Source organism: Mytilus californianus, unplaced genomic scaffold (assembly GCF_021869535.1).
Source record: "Mytilus californianus isolate M0D057914Y unplaced genomic scaffold, xbMytCali1.0.p SCAF_8, whole genome shotgun sequence".
Taxonomy (NCBI): Eukaryota; Metazoa; Mollusca; class Bivalvia; order Mytilida; family Mytilidae; genus Mytilus; species Mytilus californianus.
This window is the reverse complement of record NW_026262734.1, coordinates 3188825-3214314: the sequence shown is the minus strand read 5'-3', so window position 1 is coordinate 3214314 and position 25490 is coordinate 3188825. Positions and strand designations below refer to the sequence as shown.

The 25490-nt window shown below is 30.3% G+C and overlaps 1 protein-coding gene and 1 long non-coding RNA gene across 6 annotated transcripts in view; one reads left to right on the top strand and one right to left on the bottom strand.

The window, feature by feature from the left end:
• The window catches only part of LOC127712260 (neural cell adhesion molecule 1-B-like), a 210506-nt gene extending 196138 nt beyond the window's left edge, over positions 1–14368 (bottom strand). Inside the window, exons 1-14 of one of the 5 annotated variants that reach the window (XM_052218613.1) lie at positions 14180–14367; positions 13131–13194; positions 12125–12430; positions 10904–11185; positions 9302–9565; positions 7980–8276; positions 6813–7136; positions 6005–6283; positions 5547–5645; positions 5007–5034; positions 4621–4652; positions 3981–4178; positions 2742–2788; positions 1691–2103 (exon numbers count right to left, since the gene is read on the bottom strand). In XM_052218613.1, coding sequence (XP_052074573.1) covers positions 1912–2103; positions 2742–2788; positions 3981–4178; positions 4621–4652; positions 5007–5034; positions 5547–5645; positions 6005–6283; positions 6813–7136; positions 7980–8276; positions 9302–9565; positions 10904–11185; positions 12125–12430; positions 13131–13173 — 2391 coding nt within the window. In that variant the 5' untranslated portion in view covers positions 13174–13194; positions 14180–14367 and the 3' untranslated portion in view covers positions 1691–1911. Of the gene's footprint in view, positions 1–1690; positions 2104–2741; positions 2789–3980; positions 4179–4620; positions 4653–5006; positions 5035–5546; positions 5646–6004; positions 6284–6812; positions 7137–7979; positions 8277–9301; positions 9566–10903; positions 11186–12124; positions 12431–13130; positions 13195–14179 lie in introns of those variants that run through there. The other 4 variants (XM_052218617.1, XM_052218609.1, XM_052218614.1 and 1 more) reach the window with 4 other exon arrangements.
• A 5362-nt stretch (positions 14369–19730) lies between these two features.
• On the top strand, positions 19731–25260 carry LOC127712288 (uncharacterized). Its single transcript, XR_007987017.1, has 3 exons — positions 19731–19802; positions 20513–20550; positions 24686–25260. It is a non-coding gene; the product is annotated as an uncharacterized LOC127712288 (long non-coding RNA).
• The last annotated feature ends 230 nt before the right edge of the window (positions 25261–25490 follow it).

Sequence of the window (25490 nt, the reverse complement as noted above, 5' to 3'; positions counted from 1 at the left end):
TACTTTTGATCATAGGTTGTTGTAATTCGAAAGGTATAAAACAAGATAAATAGAATAAATATATTATACAAATGTCAGTGCGCGCGGCAATGTCACTAAAGCGAGATCAATCTAGAACGCTATTTAGGAAACTTGTCTGAAATCAAACAGACACATTTGTTTGCACAACAAAAGATGGCTTTAAAACAGTTTGTGATGAGGTATATACAACAATTTGTGTCACTCAGAACGGAATTTTTAAGAGTTTCTCCAAAATCGTCAACCCCTATGCTCCACACAACTATTCCTTATGCTAAAATAAAATATCGAATATATCGTCTCAATAAACAAAACTTTTTCTACAAATTTGAATGCAGTTACCCATTCCTGTTTTTATAGGTCATTCAAATTATTAGTAAATAAAAGAACCACACCGATTCAAACACACAAGAAAACGAAGATGATCTCATCAAAATGCTGGACGTTTTGATTGACAACATATATGTTGATAATCAATAAGTGAATTGATATTTCAGCAAACAGTCGGTTTTCGAATGGATACTTATTGTGCTACTAGCCGACTTTCATTTGTACAAATATGATGCAGAATTCATTCACGACAAAAAAGCAAATAACATCTCGTCAAGAACTTTAATTTAATTCCAGATATAATGATGATATCTTTGCATCTCAAATATCCTAGTGAACTTGAGATTAAGGATACTGCCAAAATTAGAAAGTCATCTTTGTATTTTGAATCTTTCCATGAAATAACCCCCTCAGCAGATTTGACCTTAAACTGATTTTCTCGTTCTGTTTAGGTCATTTTTATTAACATAGCTCATGATGTTTCAGCGTATTTACGCATCTCTGACTTTCACATGTTTAGGTTTGAGCATACCTGATGAATATTAATTCGGAAAAGAGAATTGAACGCACGAACTTAATAATGTATAATACATTTCGTTTACACAGACCTCCAACTGAAATCTATGACAAACTTTCCATTTAATTAACATTGCATCTGCTCCTTCGTTTGGAGTTAACATTCCTCAATTAATACGTTACTATTTTATCCATGCGCTTCGTTTCGTTTTTGTTTAACCTTGGTGCATTTCTTTTGAATGAGTTTATGAATTAAAAACATTGACACCAAAGGAGTCTCAACAGATAATTTCTAAATGTCATTAGAACTGGCATTATATATGTATCATATCATTAAACATTTTTTTATATAACCTGCAACAAATAAAAAATGCATATTAAAACCGTAAACATCGCACAATAAAAAAAATGGAATCGGAAAAGATGCGTTTTGTGCTTACGACTTGAGCAAGTTCCCGACAGGAATTGTCAAACAAGCGTATTTTTAAGTTGAACGATCTTGACATATTTACAACAGTTTGTAAGCGCTTATTTCTTCCCATGACCTTTTCATAAACCTAAACAACATGAATTTTTTAGAAAACACTAACATAGTACAAAACCCTTTTTCTTGCACCTCTAGTTTTTGGTGAGGATTGTGTAGTTGCCCAATCTTTAGTTTTCTATGTTGTGTTTTAAACTTTTTTTAGTCTTTTCGTCGTCCTTTTTTTTTGCATGAGAATTATCAGATTTTCTCGTCTGATAAGCTTAGAATGTCCACTTAGTATCTCCCGCCTTTTTTTGCAACGCTTTTCTGCATTCAAATTCAAATGCATTGAAATAAAACTGCAAATGAAAATATTTATATTGTAAAAATAAGTTTTTTTTATTATAAAAAACGAAGAACTATAAAATAATACAAAAAAGTCAAAAGATATAAATTCTATAAAATAATTATATAATCACATAAAAAAACTAACGCAAAATCCATTATGAAGAAACTAATGATTGAAACATCAACACAAATAAAAAGACTCAGATTTTGTATTTGTCACTTTTATCCTTTCTTCATATTTCTACATCACACGTGCTTGTGAAGTCATCATCACTCTCTCTGTGACTATCTGCGAATGAACATACTTCTTTTGAGAAATCTTTGTCAACATAATTTGTTTTGTATTTACTACCATGAATTTGAAACTTGTATTCGTTTGGTTTTGTTTCAAAGATAACATCAATAACGTTAAGTTCATCAAGACCCTAGAAAAAAAAAGAGGACTGCATATTCAAACTGTTCATATTATTGTATTTTTGACATCGTAGTGTTCCCCTTCTCCCCATAAAAATACCCCAAAAAACAAGTTGAGTTATATTTTTCTTTTCTATTATCTTTTTTTCGCTGTTCGTTGACTGCTGTCCGTAAATCGGACGCAATGACGAGTTGATTGACCGTTTTGGAATATCTGATGACGACGGATACGTTCGAATTTTGTAAACACAATCCCGTCTTCTTTTCCCGAATGTGACCTAGCGAATAAAACTTATAACAGAGTTTGTACTTACATGAGCAACACGACGGATGCCACATGTGGAGCAGGATCTGCTTGCCCTACCGGAGCACCTGATATCAACCCCAGTTTTTGTTGGGATTCGTGTCGATCAGTCTTTAGTTTCCTATGTTGGGTTTTGTGTACTGTTGTTTGTCTTTTGGTATTTGTTGCCAGTTTATTTTCGACTTATAAGTTTGAAAGTCCCTTTGGTATCTTTCGCCATTCTTTTGGAATTTTATGTTCTATTTCAAGTTTCATTTGATATTCCATATTGCTGATAGTTTTTGCAAAATGTATATGACGAAAAAGGGATATAAAATTGCCAATCTTTATGTAAATTAAACGAACCTTCTTGGTCGCAGTGTTCACAGTTCCGCTAGCCTGCCCAACAGAAGCTACAATAGCAATGCCCTTGCTAAAATAATATCATTTTCAAGAAAAGCATTCAACTACTAAAGAGAAACATTTTGAATAATTTCAGGAACTTTAACCTGCAGTATGATCGTAATCGCATTCAAAATAATATTTTGCACCAAAAAATAAAATCTGACGATTTTTGTATTTAAAAAAAGGCAATTGTGAGCTTCATAAATTTACGAAATGTTATGCTAATTTTTCTAGTACAAGGCCGATGCCGCTGCTGGTGGACTGTTACATGTAAACCTCGAGGGTATTACCGACTTAGCAATTATTTCTTTGATACTATTAAATTTATGAAATGACTTTCTTATTTTCGATGTAGATACATTAAGATCAATTAACTCTGAGAAAAAAATGCAAATCCACAAATATAGCAATGGCAAAGTCAAAAATAAGAAGATGTGTAATGATTGTCAATGAGACAACTCTCCACAAGAGACCAAATGACACAGACATTACATGTAACTATGATAGGTAACCGTACGGCCTTCAACAATGAGTACAACCCATATCGCATGATCAGCTATAAAAAGCATCGAACGAGAAAACTAACGGCCTGATTTATGTACAAAATAATGAACGAAAACAAATATACAGCAGCAAACGATAACCACTGAATTACAGGTTCTTGACTTGGGACAGGTAGATATAGAATGTGGCGGGGTTAAACTAGTTTGTTTGCTCCAAACCCTCCCCGTATCCCGGGACATTATTGTAACGGCACAACAAAAGAACAAAATATGCAAAACAATAACAATAAACGAAAAAAACAGAAAGTTATTCGGACCTAAAAACAAAAAGGAGGCGCTCCTTTAGCATTGATGCAATTCCTTCAGTTTATTATTGTTACCTATACACTAACAATGACATCAAACAATAATTAAAACAGTTTGCAGGATGCAACTATAAATATTTAAAACGTATTTTTAGTTTCCTATGCTGCACTGATATTTACTTAATTGTACTCGAAAGTATTTATCATTATGCCAGAGGTAAGACAGCGATAGTATATTACTAATAAATACAAATTATGTGATTATTTATATAGAATACATGAAATCAAACATTTTCAATAAAGTTGAGTTGGAGCAATTACGAAACTTACATATAAATGTAAGAATGTTAGGATGACACATCATATGAAGTAATAACATTTCACAATCTTACCTTTATTCACTTTGCGTTTTTCCAGATAATTTGGTTTCTTCTTTGGTGTTGTCGAATAGGATACGGTCTGTCCTATGCTAAGATGTGCTCGTCTGTCGATAGAAGAATATACAAGGACATCTAAGTTCTGTGCGACTGGATTCTGTTCTATATTGTTCTGCATCTCGTTAACATTGTTTTCAACACCCTCAATGCCAACTTAAAAAAAAACAAAAAAACAGTTAAAATGTAAAACGAAGTTTACATGAACTTGGAAAGTTATTTCTACAAAAGAATTGGTTTAAACATGTACCTGTCAAACGACTACCAATCTGTGATTGTACCTAATTATTTTCAGGTGAGATTCTAACTTAACCTTAAACGTTTTGCAAGAACGACTTCTACTGAAGACATAAAACATTTCAAATGCCCAAAAATCTTTTTTTGCAACGAATGGTGCATATCAGAAGAAAGTTTGACTGTAAACAAAACAATGTTTAAGGCAAGACAATTTCAATTTATGTTTTAAACATCAAATTGTCAATTTCACCTATGTATCTAATTTAGAATGACAGTTCCAAATATGCATATTTTTTTGTATAAAAAAATAAAACTTAGTCAAGTCATTTTGAATAATTATAGAGTGTATTGCAAAGCATACCTTCGTTGTTAATTGGCTGCCTTTTGAAGCAACTAAAAAGAAAATACATACCTATTAAAATATGGTTATTAAAATAGATTGAATGTAGATGAGAGAAACATGCCATTAAACAAGTTATTGAAAATCAAATTAGAAACATTTTAAAAAAACATTAAACTTTCTATTTTTTCATTGAATTGTTTGAAATAACATTATTGCAGCATCGTATCGTTAATTCCAACATTTTGGGTGAAATTAATATTATTTTAGTCATATGATGCAAAAAAAATATTAGTTTTTTTCAATATATTTTGTTAGTGTAGGATTCAACAATAGCAGACGGTACAATGTTGTATATGTATTGGACAGGAGACAACATTTTTATGAAAAATTGAAGGAAAGCCTACCTGGTTCTCTCAAGTGCCCTTAAGTTTCCTGGAAAAGTAATAAAACAAAATTGATTTTTATGAACAAGAACACACAAAGTTGATATCTTGACTCTTCAAATCTTCATATCTAGAATGTTGTTATCGGTTATGATATATACATATATACAAAACATAACAAAAAATCATAATTTGAGATAGTTCAATCATTATCATGACCTAAAGAAGGCAATCACTCACACATAAATATATACTTATGTATACCAGAATATAAGAAGGGCAAATTTGAAGGTCGTAAATTTTATCCTTGCCTCACATAGATTTAAACACATACTTCTGAAACATCGCGGTAACTACATATGCACTAGAACACTAAGCCAACTTGACCACATAACGTATGTATTTTAGCAGTCGATCGTTGCATTCGTCTGCTTTGTCTAGTAATGTACCAGAATTTTATATTGATGTTGCAGCCCTTTCAGCAGTTGTTCCTAAAATTTAAGGCATCTTTGTAAACATATGTGATTGTAGCATATTGAGTATTTCAAACAAGAAACCTACCCTTTTTATACTGCCAATACAGGACACCAATTGCTATTAGAAATGGAACAATCAATACCAAAAATACAAGGTTTTCACTGTCACTGTCATTTGTAATTCCTAAACGAAAACATAATTCAAATATTTCGTTATTTTCTCATTATATATACATGACATATGTTGATCAGTCCTTACTTTTCTATGCTGTGTTTTGTGTACTGATGTTTGTCTGTTGGTCCCTTTCTTTTTTAGCCATGCTATTGTTAGTTTATTTCTACTTATGAGTTTGAATGTCCCTTTGGTATCTTTCGCCTCTCTTTTATTTACTTTATTTTACTGAGTATCGTGGGAATGGCGCATGCATAAACAAGACGCTCATCTTGACGACCAAATTCGGCTCTCTTTGTTTCTCTGTATTATGGTATAAGTTTAAGTTTTAGTTCATAGAATTACAAGACCCTCTTCATGACAATATTTACCTGTTTTGATAAGAATTACATCTGTAAAATTACTCTTCCCTTTTATGTTTTTGGAGTAAATTCGAATAAAATATTCAGTTCTAGGAGTAAGTCCATCGATAGAATCAATGTGCATCCTGGGATCTGAGACAGGTATTGTATTCCAGTACTGAACATCACGTCTACGATACTGGATGAAGAATGACTGTGGAAATCCACCATGAAACCTTGCACGCCACTGGACAATTACCTTACTTTCCCTGGGCATTATCTTCATAATTTCTGGTGTTTCAGGACAACCTGCAAAAGCAAAAACATATCATGTTTACGAGATGATATTCTTATTTTCTTTTTGAATGAGCTTTCAATTTGGCAATTCAGTATATGAGTTAAAGAAATTTACATGCCTCTGCAGTATTAAAGCGCGACAAAATTTTTCTAATGCGTATAAATATCACTAAAATGTCACAATATCTACCTCAAGTCATGCACTTTTCCGTTTATCAGTGGTTATGTTAACAGCATTCTATTTCCAAACATAGAAGGAGTATAACGAGTTAAACAAATTATCAACCAGCAGTAGGGTTATATTTTCAGGTCCAGTTAAAACAAGACAAACTGGAAATAAAAGCAATTTCAATTGACAGAACTATTTACTAGTGAGATTAGGTGTATATTAAAAAGCGTTCCATACATGTCATAACAGTAAAATATTTCACTTGAAATAAAACAAACTAATATTAACGTTTCTTTTATTGCATTTATATTTAAAAACAAATAACGAAGTATAGCAAATATTACAAGACTTTACAGAACAATGATATCTTACTTGCTGAACGAAGGGAAATGTTGAAGGTGGTTGATCCAAACTGATTACTCAGTTTTATAGTATATGACCGGAAGTCATTTTCATTTTTAATGTTCATTGATATGACCAGTCTACTGCCATTCACATACACAGTTTTATTATATACTTTGTCCACTATTCTCATAGTTTCCAGGTTATAGTTGTCGCTAGAATTTATCATATCACCACCAATAATAGAGATGTTCTTAAACTCTGGAAAACTAACAAAGTCAACGGTAAGGTGACCATGTTGACCTTTAATTCCATATTGCGTGTTATTGTTAGAGGTAACAAAATACGGTTTCCCTGGAGAAATAATGAAATAGGTTAAAGTCTCTAAAGGCAAATTATGTACACTATTCATAATTCAATAAGAACAGATTGTTATATTAAAATGTTTAATATGTTGACTTCATAGTAAAATACTGGTCAAATATATTAGAACTTCGAAATGAGATATGTACATAATTTTCAAAACAAAATTCGACATATATGATATGCAATCATTCATCAATTGTTGAAATGCACATCTAGTGCATGAAAATTGGTACCGTTAAAGTAATCTCTTTTACTGCTGTAGGCTCATTTTACAATTATTTAAAAAATATTTTTTACTAATTCCCTTTAAAAAATCAAAGAATCCGTAAATAAATCTTGATTGCTTGAGTGATTTTGTACAATCCCTTGTCCAAATCGGGGATTTCACAAGATCACTCATCAGTTCAGTGATATTATAAAATCCTGAAATTTCATCGATTTTATAAAATGCCTATTATTAATAATTCACTGGAATATATATACACCTGTCTACTGTTGAAAACTTTATGATACTTCCTAGGTGTGATTTGGGAGGTTTCGTCTGCCTCAGGCAAAGTTGACCTTCGATGAATGTGGCTATTTTTAGGTACTTTTGGTCATAAAGCTCTTCAACTGTTTCGGTTCTTATACATCCTTGGCTTTCAAATATTCGGCTTTGAGCGTTCCTGATGAAGGTAAATCCAAAAAAACGCTTCGGACGCATTTAATTAATAACGTGTTGTTTTCATTTTTTAGTTATTCTCTGATTGTAACATTTGATATCAATAAAACAGCATGCTCTATCAAATTGGTAGTTAACTTCTTAAGAAAGAGTCGAAAAAAAAACCTCACCTCGTGCTTTGAGAAAAAATTCTCCACGAATAAAAGAGTTGCTACCATTCAACGACACATTATTAGAAGCGTGACAAATATAAAACCCTCTGTCGTGATGGCGATCTGTCTCTCCCATAGTGTTTGGAAGTATTAGTTTACCAATTCCATTGTCGGGAAGATATCTTATCAGATCAGAATAGTCAGACCTATGTTCCCACTGTGTAAAGATGTATTGATCTGGTACTCCATTAGCTAAACAGTTTAATTGTTTATAACTACCACGATCTTCAAATGTAACATGTATCGTTGGAGGATCTGTTAAGTTATAAACAAACAATCTGGTAAATTGAGGCGACAGTAGTTTACCGATGTTCAAATCTCGTAAATCAACATAGATTTTTATATATGGAAGAAAAATCATACTTTATGCTTAATCATGGAGAAAGGTTCTTCAATATATAATAGAATGACAAAAGAGCTACATCATCATGTAAATCTGCAATATTAAGTGCACATATATAGTTCTTCTTATACTAGATTTTAGGTTATAATTAAAGTGCACCGTAATTAAATCTAGATGTTTTTGTCTCAATTATTGATATATACATAAATGCAAATATTGTTTTGTTAAAATGAAGTGAATGTTTGTTAAAGGTAAATCTGCCATACACTTTTATCAAATTGCGTTTGTTTTATTTGCAGAGTTTACTCTTTAGATCAAGACAAAGTCGCTTTTTCCTGTGTTCCTATTGTTTAATGGTGCATATGCTTTTCAATAGACCCACTTGAATCTAACTCACTTGCTTCTCTGTTGTTTTAAATTTTTTAACCAAATTTTATGCTGCAAATTGTACAGATTTGATAAATTTATCAGTTAAATTGTATTGTATATTTGAATTCGTAATTTTTTTTGTGTTTTGGTGAAATTGTTTCGTTTTAATTATTCAAAGGGGCAATTATCAGCAGCTAATTTGGAGTTAAAATCAGGTACTTGTAACATAGTGACTTGACGAACATGACTACGAGTATTTAGAATAATATACGACGATGACTTCAGTGTGGAGGTTTGGTACGCTTATTATAACACACTGATTTTTATTGAAACAGTCTGTACTGAGTCAGGCCTGTTAAAGGAAATCCCAAATTGTTCCGATGAAGATCGTTTAATAAGTTTCCAAAATAGCGATTTAATACATGTGAATATTTTCTGATTTCCTAATCTATATGCATTTCATGGACCTTGAAAATTATGCGTAGGAGCATTAAGCATCATATGCAATTATGTAGCTTTTGGCCATTTAATATTATTTTATTGTGAAATTTACAATCATGAAACTTACAGTATACTTCAATGGTCACAATGTCTGAAGCGATGCCGGCCATATTTGTAACGGTGCATTTGTACTTTCCTGCATTTTGTCTATTGATGCTCTTAATGTTTAAATACGGTGATCGTTCATCCAGTTGACTATTATGTGGGAACATTTTCTCCCATTTCAATTCTTTCACTTCGTGGTTTGAACTGTAGTTGCAATACAATGACAAATCTTCTCCTTCAGGAATACCCAGGGTTTTGTTGAAGGAAATCGAAACAATCGGCAGCACTATTTAAAAAATAGTACATAATCACGATTACAGAAAATGTTAACACAAATTTTGAGTGCAAAACAGATTACAACAACAATATAGGTTCAACATACAATGTCTCGATAAATAATTCTTAATTTAATTGATCTACAAATTATATTCATTTTCGTCTTACATAACACTTTATAATTTGTATGGGTCCAAAGCGCTAAAAAATTGGAAAGTCAGTGATGTATCAATACAGAGAACCTTATGAAGCTAAACGACAGAAATGACCTGAAAATAATAATTTAGAACGCATATTAAGATGAATTTGGTCATTTAAGGGGAGAGGGGGGGGGGGGGGGGGGGTCATTTTGGTCTAATAGCTTCTTACACGACTGTGTATTTTTACATTTCTGGTTTTTAGATATTAAGGCTCAAGAGTTCCTGATTAATAAAAAAAAAAAAAAAAAAAAAAAAAAGAAAAAACGCTTCGGACGCACAAAAAGTATGAGTTTTTTTTTTTTTTTTTTTAATTTGAATAGTAATTAGAAAAGTTTGGGAAAATTAGTGCTCCTTGGAATGCAAAGACCCAATTTTATGTGTATAAAAAAGCCATTTGAAAATCTAAAGACCTTATACATGTAATGATCAATAATCCACTTTTACAGAGTCTTCAGTTTTTTTAGAAAACCATTTATAAGAATCACAAAAGGATCATCTCACAAAGATAAATGCCGATCAACTGGAAAACAAACCTACCTATAAAATTAAAGAAATGGTTGTAGGGTTTATCACACATATGAATAAGTAAATACTGGATTAAGACATATTGCATATCAGATCAAATCCCTGAATGTAAAGTGAAGAACTTAGCATATATTTCATACAGCCGCCCCCCCCCCCAAAAAAAAACCCCTCACACTTATTTGTGTTGTGCTTGTCGTTTTCAATTGATTTTATTTACATGCTACAAACATGATATAACTGTACCTTTACGTGCACGTTCATATTATGTTCTCAATAATTAATGTTCAATAATTAAACGACAAATATGATTACTCACACCTAATTGCATAATTTCTTAGTTAAATACCCTCAAAATAACAGCCAAACAACGAGCCCAATCATCACTATAAATTGTATCCAAGTCTTTACCACCAGGTTTGAAATTAAGATTAAGCCAACATTTTTTTTTCTGTTTTTCTTCATACTTTCATTATAATACTGTTCTTTTTAAATAAATTTACTTGGTAATTCTGTTAAAGACATTTCATATTGTAACATTCACGCGGTAAGAAAATAATCAAAGAAATCTGGAGTGTTAAGTAAGAAACAAACAAATCATGGATGTAATATAGATAAGTACTTACTGAAGACAAACAATTGAACAGTGCGCTCCATAGAATATTGTGATATATCGCTTTTTGTCGCACATGTATAATTTTGCAAATGGTCTTCTTGTTTCGGTTTGAATGAATAAACTAACAACGCTGATGTTTCTTCCTCAAGAGTTTTATTGTTAATCATCCAAACTAATTTTCCATTTGGAATCCCATGAATAACAGTACAACTTAATTTCAATACACGATTCAGATATCCATACACGATGTTTTGAGAATCTTCCTCTTCTATCCTTAAGTTGATGGGCCTTGCTGAAGTATATCATACATTTATTGATAAAATCTAGTGCAATATTAAAAAATAGAGCTTTATTCAACATAAGAAACCTTAACCAAAATACACTTTTTCAGAAGAACGACAACACATGTACTATTCAGGATATAGTAAAACTCATAGTACAATAACTACAATGTCTGAGTAAAATATCATTAAAAACACAGAGAAGAATGTAGATGTTTTGTCCTTAAGCTTACAGTCCTATAATAAGTCCGTGAATATTTTCACATTGGTACAGTGTATTGTATAAACAAATCATAAAATATTTGTCTATTAGTTAACCTGTAAATATTTGAGCCGTGCAAGTTGAAATAAATGAGTAACTTCTTTTATAAAATACATTTTAAAACCTTTAGGTATTTGTACGTCCACTGATATGACATACATCAAATATGAAAGACAAAGGTGTATTGCCTATTTCATTAAACGATTTTCCTGACTGTCAATGACTGTGCAAGAACTCATCAAAGATAACAGGGTTATATTTTGGAACGCAAGATGCACGTTTCGTCTATGAAAGATTTAAAAGTGACAAAACAGTTCTCAGTTGTTTTTAAAGAATAATAAGATATTCCTTTTATTCAGATTTAGTTTAGTGTGGTTGTCTTTTGCAATGTCATTGTTGCTTGTTCAAGACTGACAAAAAGAAAACGAAAAAGAAAAGAATGACTTTGTCTGTCGTCAGGTGCTTGTGCCAGTCTTGTCTTTACAAAGTAATTTAACAACTTGCAAACACAGAACAATATGTTTACAAATTTGTATCTAACGAGTGTATGCTGGTGCAATTACGTTTGCTACAAATTGTTTAATTAGTAGAATAGTATGATGTGCAACAATGTTGTCTTTTATCAAAAAGGGAAAATTTGAAATGGAAGAGATTTTGAAGTATATGTATACCTTTTGTAAATACTTACTTCCAATTGTCAAAGTAAAGAATTCCTCCTTTACACCTTTCAATGATCCGCCTCTAATGCATTTGTAGTGCCCTTCATCTTCACTAGAAAAATGTCGAATTTGCAAATTATACTGAAGACTTCCATTCTCATGTATAACAGATAATCTTGTAGATTTAGACAATTTTGGATTTATTATTTCACCATATCCATAAGTAGAGTAATTTACTGGTCCCTGCCATATTATCGTTTCATTTGACAATTGACCACATGGTAAAATGACTGTATCATCTTCAAAATGATACAACACTTTTACAGCCAACAATTCTGTAATATTTCTACTTAAATGTTTTTAAAATATCAAGACATCATATACATTAATTGTCATTTCGAAATGACCATACAAATTAAAAGTACATGTAATAATAATGATACATAGTATATTGCGCCTGTCCCAAGGCAAGAACTAGCCTTTGTCAGTTTTAATTGTGTTTTTTTTAAGATTTTGATTCAATTGTATGTTTCAGAGTCCAGTGTGGCGTCCATGTCGCTGAACTATACATTATTGTTTAGGGGCCAGCTGAAACCAGTCTCCGGGTGCGGGATTTTCGCGCTTCGTTGAAGATCTATCGGTAGCCTTGTGCTGTTTTCTCCTCTTTGGTCGATTTGTTGTCTCTTTGACATATTCCCCGTTTCCGTTCTCTATTCTAATTATCATGAACAACAAAGTTGCTTCTTCCCTCATATGATAGATAACCAGGCAAAATATGTATAGTATTATTTTCATCTGTATTCCGACAGAAGAGAAGGCACAAACAAATATGTACCAACAAAAAGAGGGGAGACACATTGCCTTACGTGTCAAACCACTGAGTCATTCGTAATATTTTAAATTATAATGAGAAGGCCAGCAATTTCTGTTCTTAAATCCAGAACAGAAGATTGGTAAGTTCAAACTCCATAAAAGTCGTCTGAAAAGAAATATATGATAAGACATTTTGAAACAAACGGTTGTTTAAAATCTTACCTGAAAATGCAAGGAAAACACTAAACAGTTGTGAAATTCTCATCCTTTAAAGGTTTGTGAAAACCTAAAAATATAAAGCAAAAATAGAAATGAAATAGGGATTGTAAATTCAAATAGTAGTAAAGTAAAATCATGTAAGTACACTATTAAAATGACCAATGAGTTTACTTTTGAACTTATTATATTTACAGCGCTAAAAGCAAGATGATTGTAAAAATAGGTATGCACTGCCCTCTGTGTAATTACAGGTAAAGCAAAACTTCAAAACCGAGTTTTGTATTTCTTTAGAAATTGATAAAGATTTTAAATAATAAAAATAACACGAATAATTATGATGAGAATAATAATAATAATAATAATAATAAAAATAATAATAATAATAATAATGATAATAATGATGATAATAATCATAATAATAATAATAATAATAATAATAATAATAATAATAATAATAAAAAGGAGCATTCTTTATTTTCAATTATAATCATACATTCAAGTCAATGTGTCAAACGTAAAACAAAAAAAAATCCAAAAGTACATGTGAATAATTTTATAGAAAAGAGTATGCATATCAAAGTTATATAATACGAATACAGATGTCTGTGTATTTATCTACCTATATTGAGTTTTTGTTTTGAAAAAAAAAATAAAATATTTGCAATAAAGTCTGCTGTTTTACACTAGTCTTTTTGGGGTCCTTTATAGCTTTCTGTTCAGTGTGAGCCAAGGCTCCGTGTTGAAACCCGTACTTTGACCTATAATTGTTTACTTTTTACCTATTGTGACTTGGATGGATAGTTGTCTCATTGGCACTCATACCTCATCTTCTTATTTATATCAACTATCTTTCTTTTCACACAAAAGTCCTTTTTTTTTAAATAAAATATAATGTTTACACAATCTGAAAAGTTAAACAACCTGTAGATTGGAAAAAAAAACAACAAAAATAACCAAACTTTATACATTATTTTTGGTAGTAGCATAATATCAACTTCAGTTTGGGAAAGTATTAAACAATTCTATACTTTTAAATAAGTTCCAATATCTACCTTCGCAGTAACTGTTAACCCTTCAAAAACATCTGTGGAAATTCAGTATATGGCTTTCTGTTTAGGGTTTTCTGGAATGTCGTTTACTTCCCCCATTGTTCTTTAGATATGATGTTTTCTATAATTTTTTTACTCTTTGTGGTATTTCAATATTCACTATTTCTTAAAAACATATATATTTCAAATGTAAAATACTTACCATTATCTATACATCATGATACAATACTTGACTTTTATTTTATATTTCCTTTTATCGGAGTTCAAAATTAAAAAAAAAACACAAAATGATTTGTTCATTTCCTTCCATTCACCTTGACAGGAAATTTATTATATTATGTAACATATGTTTAATTTCACGTTGCACTTAATTGAGTTCAATTCATTATAATAATATCATTATTATTATAATTGTTATTTTTTTTTGCATTTCAATAAAATCTGAGGAAGGTAACACATATAGTATTTTCATAAATAAAAAAATTCATTATTAAGTTTATGTTATTGTATTAAAACGGAAATTCTTTACGTATGTGCTTCCATCACTGTTTATCTAGAAGGACCAGAAGGTAATATGATAAAAGACATAATTTTGACTAGAAATTCACTTGTTCAAAATTATGATAGTTTAATTGTCATATAAATAAGCAAGATACCATAAAGACATATTATAAAAGAATATAACTGTGGATGACATTACATTAACCTGCAAAAATTAACAAACAACTGTTTAGTCGAAGTTTGTCAGGTTAAATATATAAAGTGATATTTTGGCAGTTTGTGTACATTTACATCGAATCCCAAGACATAATTGAATAAAAGAAGTGGTTGTCGTTTGTTGCTGTGTAACATTTGTTTTTCGTTCATTATTTTGTACATAAATTAGGCCGTAAGTTTTCTCGTTTAGATTGTTTTACATTTTTCATTTCGGGGCCTTTTATAGCTGACAAAAAACGTTTAAACCCGCTGCATTTGTTTGCACCTGTCCTAAGTCAGGAATCTGATGTTCAGTAATTGTCGTTTGTTGATGTGGTTCATAAGTGTTTCTCGTTTCTCGTTTTTTTATATAGATTAGAGCGTTGGTTTTCCCGTTTGAATGGTTTTACACTAGTAATTTTTGGGGCCCTTTATAGCTTACTGTTCGGTGTGAGCCAAGGCTCCGTGTTGAAGACCGTACTGTGACCTATAATGGTTTACTTTTATAAATTTTGACTTGGATGAAGAGTTGTCTCATTGGCACTTATACCACATCTTCTTATATCTATTTGTTTATTGTTGAAGGCCGTACAGTTACCTATAGTTGTTATTTTCTGTGTCATTTTGGTCTCTTGTGGAGAGTTGTCTCATTGAAAATCATACCACATCTTCTTATTTTTATTACAAACTACAAAAAAATATTGCGATTGCATGGATTATTCAAAAACAAAAGTACTCTCCGTCTTCTATGATGAAAAGCAATAAACACATAGAATATATGGATCATCACTTTCATAAACGAAACCACACGCCGCTGGAAATCTTATTTTATTCATATGTTACTTTTACATCTGACGATTGTACACCCTCTAATATGTCATGATATTCCTCAGTGAAGTTAGATAAAAAATGAAAATAAACTTTATAATTTTATTCGTCCGAAGCGATTTTCTGTATTTCACCTCCATCAATAAGGCGTAAATCCAAACTTTTCAAAACATGGATGAATGAATAATTAAATAAGGACAGATATACTGTATATCAGTTTTTTTTCGCGTCGGCTTATTTTCGCGATTTGATGACAAAATGGACAGGCTAAATTTTCACTGTGTATAATTTTCGCTGAATGGGAAAATACACGCGAAAAAAAAAACTGTATCGTATTGTTAAAAAAAACTTGATTAACCAACAGCTAATGGAGTACAAATAAATTATATGAGTATTACAAACGAAAATACGCATAATTCACAGAACTTTCAAGTAACGTAAATTATGTACATGGCCATTAGGGCATGCTAAAAATTGAAGGTTTTGATCATTACAGATATACAAATATCCGTGTAATTGTAAATTATTTTTTTTCTATTTTCACATTTTATGCAAAATATTCTGGTTTTGACACCAATCAATCGATCGTAACTAATTAACAATTTTTAACATGTCACTGATTGCAGTGTTGCTAAAAGGTGTGGCATGTATGATTAGCCAATTTAATCGTAATGAAAACAGAGATCTTAATAAAGTATGTCCATTCTTGTGATCTGTCGAACAACGCAAAAGAATCGATAATGAACAGTATAATGATAATATATGAAGCTTTCTAATAAAACAAATCTTGATATTCTCAGGGATAATGACGGAGTGTCAAATTTTTTGCGTTTCTGTAACAGCCGCGAACAAAGCGAAAATTAAACACACGCGAAAAAACCCCGATATATGGTATGTGATCATAAAGGACATAAAAACACTACATCCGTCAAAGATCTGCTTTGTCTCATGCAGTTAAAACCTTGGTTTCTTTATAATTTATGAATTTATAAACTGACAATTAAAGAACATATTACATAAACAAGGACAATACCGATGTACTGACAACTGATTAAACCTTCGACTAATGAGACTGATACTCTACTCTTAAAGAAAATGATTTATCTTATTAGTTGTTTCTTGCTTGAATTAGTTCTTAGTAACTGTTAGTACTCTTGGATATCTACTTTTGACTTGGTTTTTAGTTAATTTTATGCTTCTTGCCGATTTGATGAGTTGAGCTTTTTCCAACTTATTTCCACAGGTTGTCCTAATGTTGTCTTGTTATACAACTACGGTATGTGTTTAGGTTGAGGGTTGAGCACTTACAAAATTGAAATTCTGGTATCTATGATAAGTTTATTTACAAACATGTTTCACCCACCAAATTCCATATGTAGTTCTTCCAAACAGGGAGCTTATGACTTAGTGGTTTTCGTTTTTTTCTGTTATATCAATGTTTCGTGAATATTTTTTTATAAATCAGGCCGTTTGTTTTTCGTCCGATTTTTTTAAAACATGAACAACCTTCAGTCATATATATATATAAAGATACAAAGTTTGCCTGTATCATTTAAACTTTTATTACTAAGGGAATATCATATAGTAAATTTTAACAGTTACCTATAATTTTATTACATATACGGAGTCAATACCTTTACTGGTGAACTGTTTGTCCCAGAGGGATTCACCAACCCGGTACATGTAGCTAGAAATGCTTTGTCACTGGCATGAAAATACGGATATTGTTCTATTCAATTTGCTGTTACAAAATTTTGAAATCATTATAAATTAAGGACTTTTTCTCTCTCTCTCTTAGTATCTCTGATTTTCGATTCAGGATTGCCTTTACACTAGGTCTTTACTGAAAAGACATTACACACACACCTTAATGGTCACAAGTTTAAGCTTACTTAAAAGCTTCGGACTGTTTCGCTGTATCATACTTTTAAGTACGATATGGTGGTTTAAATATGAGCAAGGTGTTACTTATCTCCTTAGTGCATACAGTCATAAGCGTGGTATTTTAAGCCCGTCTTTATTCAGTTTTGACACAATCTATTTGCATATGTATATCCTCATGCATGTTTTCCTACATAGCCATTTTACTAAATTGTTGTTAGATGCTTCCTTAATATTCCATGTCATTCTTTCATGTCTAAAGCACAATTCGGTGGTACCATGCGGTCTTTGCGTATCTGTATTTTTTGTTTATTATTTGGTTATATAACATGTAATCTGACAAAATTCCTGAAAGTCATAGGTAGTAATACGTATTTTAATTTTTTCACTAACATGAACTTGACGCGACATTATAGAGCATGGTAATCCAGTAAAGGCAAAAATATTCATTGATCGAGTATCGGATCGGATTTATAATATCTATACTTGAAGTTTGTCCGTATAATAATATCTTATCCTGTCCGGGATATGCTCCCAATTCTGTATCATATTCTAGCCAATAGAATCTATCCCATATCATATATAAGGCAATCAATGAAAACCGATATTTATAACGTAATAATTTTAAGATGGCGTGAATATCGTATGAAACTAATAGCTTAGCACCGTTATGCAAAGCAAAAATGCACATCTGATGCAATTAATTGGTACCGTTAATGTTATCACTGTAAGTTATGTTATGCGTGTAAAATAAAATATGATAATACAAACGCATTTTTCCGTTGAATATACTATTAATAATAATGGGATGTAACATTTTTCTGGTTTTATTTTTACTGTTTTACTGTTACAAGTTTTATGTTATATTATCAATGTCATCAATTTAACATTGCAGTAGATCTATTAATATTGTCTTAATGTCAGATTGTGAGTATTGTTTGTTCGAATAAGAGCTGTTTTATTTTACAAAGTATGATTTGTCCCTCCATAAAAGAAAACTATTGGTATCTACGTTGGTCATTATTTTTTATAAATCAAAGAAATACCAATTCTTTCAATTTGTCTTCATGTTTGACATTAAACAATACTTGTGTCAGGGAAAGTCAAATGTATTAGTGCTATTGCGAGAGGGAACAGACTGAGATTTTATTAACACTAACAGATCTTTGAAATTTTAATATATCCATATCTGCTTCATACTGCCCGTAGGTAGTTCACACTAACTCGTTAGTCCGGCTTTTAATGCTGATAAATTGGATGCATATAGTTAAAAAAACCATTCGGAATTTTGCGTTTTCAAAGATTATTAACTCTGTACTTTATTTGGCCCTTAATCTTTTTTAATTCTAACGTCACTGATCAGTATTGTGTAGACAAAACGCGCGACGAACGTACAACATTATATGCATGATAACCTTTTATGAGTTTACTGGTTAACACCGCTATCTCACCTTGTTTTTCCCTTGGTAATTGTCTCTCTGTACATACCCCAAACACACGCTTTCGTTGTTTTCCTCGATTATTTTCTCTCTAACTATATTTTTTATCCGTAAGTTTTGCTGTGTATTGGTCACTCTTTACATAGCCCCATTCTCAACCCCACTCCCACACGCACTATATCTATACTGTCCAGTGTTACTTTTTCTCTCTCCCTACCGATTGCCTCTCTGTTTCCAATGTTTATGTCTAGCAAATCGTACATACTTTTTTTGATATGAGAACACCAAGGACTCAAACAAATTTACTTGGAAAAACTATGTTACTCCACATTATTGTGATTCCATCACTGGTTGCACATTTGATCTTTTTTTTTTTTTTTTTTTTTTTTCAATTAAACAAAACTTTATTGCACAACTGCTGTTTTACATTTTATCCAGATTACAGCGTTAGTCTGGATACCCCTGTGATTAGTTACTGAACTTCCAGGGAATAAAAGTTCAGCAAATAAATATAAATGTTAATTTTACAATTTCCTACATTATTTCATTCCTAAACATAATATATTTCTAAGTTGGTGTCACATGTTTACGGATCAAAATCATTCTACTCACCGGGTTTGACTTGTTTTTCTTGAATCGATTTTTTTTATCATGACCTTTTGACCTAATCAAATTTTGAACAGGTGTATGAAACCGTTAGGAAAGTACATGGTTTCTGTTAACTTTCTATTCGTTCGAACATTTTGGATTTACTTTAATTAAGTTTGTTCACTTTCGCCCTGGTAAGTATGCTAGATTATTTCTAATCGAAATTATTTTCAGTAAACATATGATTTATATTTGTACACAATATTAAGTTATACCATAATACAGTAAATGCAGATCGTAAAAACCTGTAACAGATACACACAGTATTTTATTCTTTTCTTCGTTTTCAAGCGTATACAAATAAACATTATCTTTGGTGGAAATATGTATGATTTGTTAAAACTTTATAATTTTAAATATAAAAGAATTTTTCCGTGAGATACATGTACTGTACATGTAGATCTATGTCTTTACGATTGATTGATTGTTGATTGCTTTACGCCGCAATTAATCTCTATGAGAAATTGACCAACTATACATACAACTTTACATTTGAATGCTAGTATTTTGATTTAAGATTTTATGTTTGATGGAGGGAAATCGAAAGCTTTACAGATTTAATTGTAGATTTTTTAAAAGGTGATTTATGGTTTTCTTTCTTTTTTTTATTAAGAAGTATCTGTACTTGTATTCATTTTTGAATAGCTCATAAACATCTATTGGTTTTGTTTTATTCTCAGATATACAATTACTTTTATGTAAAGTGAATAGAATTACTGTTAATATATAATTTATATCATTATATGCACTGTCTTCTATTTTATAACCAATAACCAAATGTTTTAAGCTTTTTATCTGTTTATCAATATGAAACTTTTGTAACAGATTATTTATTTTATTCCAGAACTCCTTGAAATAACTGCACTCTATGTAATTATGAAGGTAAGTGTCTGTTACTTGACAAGTAAAACATAGATTTGTTTGCTTTATTTTCCATGAATACAAATGGGTACCTACTGGAAGGATATAATGCAATAACTTCCATCTAACCATTTTAAGTTTATTATCTTCTAAGTCGTTGAAAATAAATTCTAATGTGTGTTTTATATTGTAAGTTTTATTTAAATTGAACTCTTTTATCCATTTAGAAAAACCAATTGGAAATTCCTTATCAGAATGTAATAAACTTTTATAAATGTTAATGTTTTTTATATTGAGTAATTCATCCGTTTTTGTCCCTTGTTTAAAGAAAACTTTACTCCTACACTGGACCATAGTTTTAATTGAATCTTGTTTCTGTAATATTTTTTCCACTGGTTTGGTATGCTATGTTTTATCTGCATTAATTCAGCAATCCAATTCTTTTTACATTTTAATTTACTTAAAATTTTTTCTTGAGAAATATTCCCCTTATCATCAATAATGTCATTTATGTAAATTATTTTGTCTTCTATCCAGTGTCTGAAAATCAAACTGTGTCTGTTAGACTTTATATATTTATTCCCCCATATTATTTGCTGTCTGATTATTCTAAAATTATCAGGTTGTTCAGTTTGCCCACCCCTGCTTTTAACCCATGTTTTGAGTAGTTCTAAATAGAATTTGGGTATATGTTTTGCGATATTATGGATTGATTTAATACTATCTAAATTCATTTGAAAAATTAATAGGTTTGATCCATATTGATTTAAATAATATGATGGAATTATTTTCCAGTTTGCACTTTCGTCATCTATTAATCGCTTTATCCATTTAATTCTTATTGATTCTATGTATTTATTAATATCTATCATTCCTAGTCCTCCTTCATTTTTGACTAAATTTAACGTATTTCTCTTTACTTTTTCTGTCTTTCCATCCCAGATGAAATCATATACCAATTTCTTAAATTCGGACAATGATTCAGTGTCTATATTTGAAACGGATGCAATATAGGTTATGTTTGGGATAATTAGTGATTTGACCACAGTGATTTTGCCTATCATAGTTAGGTTTCTTTTTTTCCATAGATTAAGAGTCTTTTTTGATTTTTGCAATTGTTTTTCAAAGTTAAGTTTCATGCATTGTGGTTTGTCATGTCCAAAATAAACACCTAAACATTTAATAATATCTTTACTCCAATTTATATTTTCAAAATTTTCTGGAATATTTTTTTTGTTTCCTAAACATAAACCTTCAGTTTTGTTACGATTTAGTATAAGCCCTGATAAAGATCCGAAAACCTCAATTACATTGAGAGCATGAGTAATTTCGTCTTTAGCATTTAAAAATAGTGTTGTGTCATCTGCTAATTGACTTATTTTTAGACTATGTGTTTTCCCATCTAATTTTATTTTGATCCCCTTCAGTTTATTATCTTCTCTTATTTTACATGCTAGTATTTCAACAGCTAAAACAAACAAAATAGCACTTAACGGACATCCTTGACGAATTCCCCTATAAATTTCCAATGGGCCTGAAATCCATCCATTGTTTGCTATACAGGCTCTTATATCTTTATACAATGTTTTCACCCAATTTAACATTGAGTTTTTTATACCAAATTTTTGTAAAGATTGGTACATAAATTCCCATTCGAGTGAGTCGAATGCTTTTGAAAAATCAAGAAACAGTATGGCCCCTTCTATTTTAAACTTTTCGGCATGATCAATAATGTCTTGTAATTGTCGTATGTTGAAACCTATATAACGGTTTTTTATGTATCCATTTTGATCACTATGTACAATTTTTGGCAATAATGGTTTCAGTCTTAAGGCTAATGTATATGCAATGATTTTGACATCAACATTCAGTAATGTGATTGGTCTGTAGTTACTTAGATTTGTAGGGTCCCCCTTTTTAAATAATAAAGAAATAAGGCCTATTTTTGAGATTCTGACAACATTCCTACTTTATAACAGTAATTAAAACTATCTGTTGCAAAACTCTTTAATTTATCCCAAAATTCTCTATAAAATTCAACAGACAGACCGTCTAAACCTGGGGACTTATTTAGTTTCATTTGAAAAATAGATTTAGTACATTCATCGACTGTAAGAGACCCATTTAAAGACTCGCTTTCTTCTTCGCTCAATGAAGCATTAATTTTTGTGTCGGTTATATAATCATTAATTAATTGTTTGTCTGGTTCAGTACTTGTGTAAAGTTTTTCATAATATTTCTTTTCTAAATTAAGTATATCCGATTGATTCGTTATTATTTCCCCTTGTTCATTTTTTAGTTTAATAATATTTTTTCTTGCTTGCCTACATTTTTCTAAACCAAGAAAAAAATTAGTGTTCTTTTCTCCTTCTTCTATCCACTTTATTCTTGAGCGTATTTGTGCACCTTTTGCCTTAAAATTATATAAGTTTTCTATTTTAGTTTCTAACTGTTTAATTTCATCATTTTCTGTCTTGTTTATTTTTCTATTTTCTTTTTTTTTCTTTAAAGATTGCAATATTCGTTCCAAGTCATTTATTTCATTTTTTTTCCTTTTTGCCCTAATTTTACAATATAAGATTGTAGTTTCTCTTATGTCAATTTTAAATAAATCCCATAATTGGGATAGGTTTTCATTATGTTTACATTTTTCTAAATAGAAATCTATTAAATTATTTATCTTTTCTTTGAAGTTAGGTTCGCTTAGTATACTATTATTTATTTTAAAATAACCTTTACCTTTATTTTTGGTTTCTAAATTTACTTTTAATGAAATAGCTTGGTGATCTGTACTGGATATCATGGCTGGTCTGATATCTGTAGACTCAATAAGTGTTCTAAGTTCTTCACTAATCAAGAAGAAGTCTATCCTACTTGCCTCAAGATCATTGTTTTTTCTTTTCCATGTATATTGGTTTAAAGTAGGATGTAATATTCTCCATATATCTAATAACTTTTTTGTTTTAATTAATGTTTTCAAACTATTTGATTTTTTGGGCTTTTTGCCTGTTATATTTTTATTTTTTCTGTCTTCATTATTCATTATTTCGTTTAAATCTCCTCCTATTATTAAAATACCAAGCCTATGTTCTTCAATTATTGTATTTACTTTTTTAAAGAAAGTATTCCTTTTTTTCTTATCATTTGGTGCATACAAATTTATCAAAGAAAATATGTTATTGTTTATTTCTACATTTACCAAAATTATACGACCGTCTTGATCAGAATACGTGTCTATTATTCTAGGATTTAATGTTTTATTAATAAAGATAGCGACTCCTCTAGATTGAGATGTCCAAAAGCTATGGTATACATCTCCATGAAATTCTTGTCTTATCTTATTTTCTATTTCTGGGACAAAATGGGTTTCTTGTGCGAATAAGATATCAGATTTTTGATACTTTAGCCAAGTGTAGAGCCTACTTCGTTTTTCTTTTTGACCAAGTCCTTGGCTATTTAAAGAGCAAATATGTAAAATATCTTTCATAAATTAGAGGATATTTAGCTTAAAGCAGTGAATATATCTATTTATCAACATTAAACTGTTATGCATTTTATTGATTAGAATCTGTATATGCCGGTTATTAAAATGGAGATATATGTATGGAGTAATGAGCTTACATTTATGTAACACAAAATAAACAAGTATGTACATGTATATAAAGTAATGTACTCTAATAAACAAAAGTAATGATACATATATTAACAGATACACAATCATACAATAAACAATACAAACACTATATACAATTGACAATGTACGCAATACTGTGACATGTACATGAAACATTGAAAATAAGATGATGACTCTTTGAATAGTAAACCATAAAAAAATCTCTGAAAGTATTTGGAGTGCCTTTACAATAATATCAACTATTTGAAGGATTCTCATATATGTGCTATCTACTTTTGTATTGATCTTGTCTGAAAGTAGTATTATATGCCAGATTTGTTTTTGTATGATTTTAGTGACCTTATGGGACTTTACCTTTTTTTTTTATTATATTATGTTGTTTAAAGTTACTTGTTAGTACATACTGTTTAAATAGTATACTTTTTAGTGGTTTAATAGAAAAAATTATCTCATTTAATTGTTTTCTATTATGCGTTACATTACTATGACTAATTAGTAAAAATATTTTAATTTTTTTTCCAGACAATTGATCATCATTGGAAATATTTGTGATGTCATTTAACAAGACCGAAGCAATACTTTCCTGCTGTTTGTTTACATTCTTGCAACAACAATAACATTGTGATAAAGCGACTATCCGTACCTTGGACAATATAGATTTACTTCTTACATGCATTACTGAAAGATGATACGTTACTAGATTATTATGGTGCACCTTAAGTAGATTAATATTCGAATCATATGGAACAAGTATATGTGACCACTGTTTGGAGTTACTATTTGTACCTGTACTTTTGAGTACATTTAGTTTGTTGTTTGGAGGTATTCCAAAGCACTTTTTTACACAGTTATGACTAAGCGGTGGATACCAATAAGAAAAACTATTCTTTATATAGTTGGATTTGTTGCACACAATATAGCATGGAGCTAATAAAAAGTGTAATGGAATATTGGTGTTTTCTAAAAATTGCAAATTAAATTTATTAAAAGTGATTCTTAATGGATATTTGTTGTGGGTTTTTTTTGTAACATTGACTGAGAGACTACATTTGTCACCCATAACATATATTATAATAAAGTATTTACTTTTTCTTTTATTTAGTTGAATTTGTTCAATGCGATTGATCATTTTATTTCTCTCTACATATGGATATTGTTTCGCATTTTTTTTTTATTTAGTTTCCGTGAATTTTGTTCTAAACAATTATTTTTTTCTTTGTTTAATGAATGTATGAAATCAAATATTTCATCACAATCGTTAGTTTTTTTAACACATTTGATCTTAGAATATCTTAACAGTTTTGCTCATGTATTATGAATAACAAAT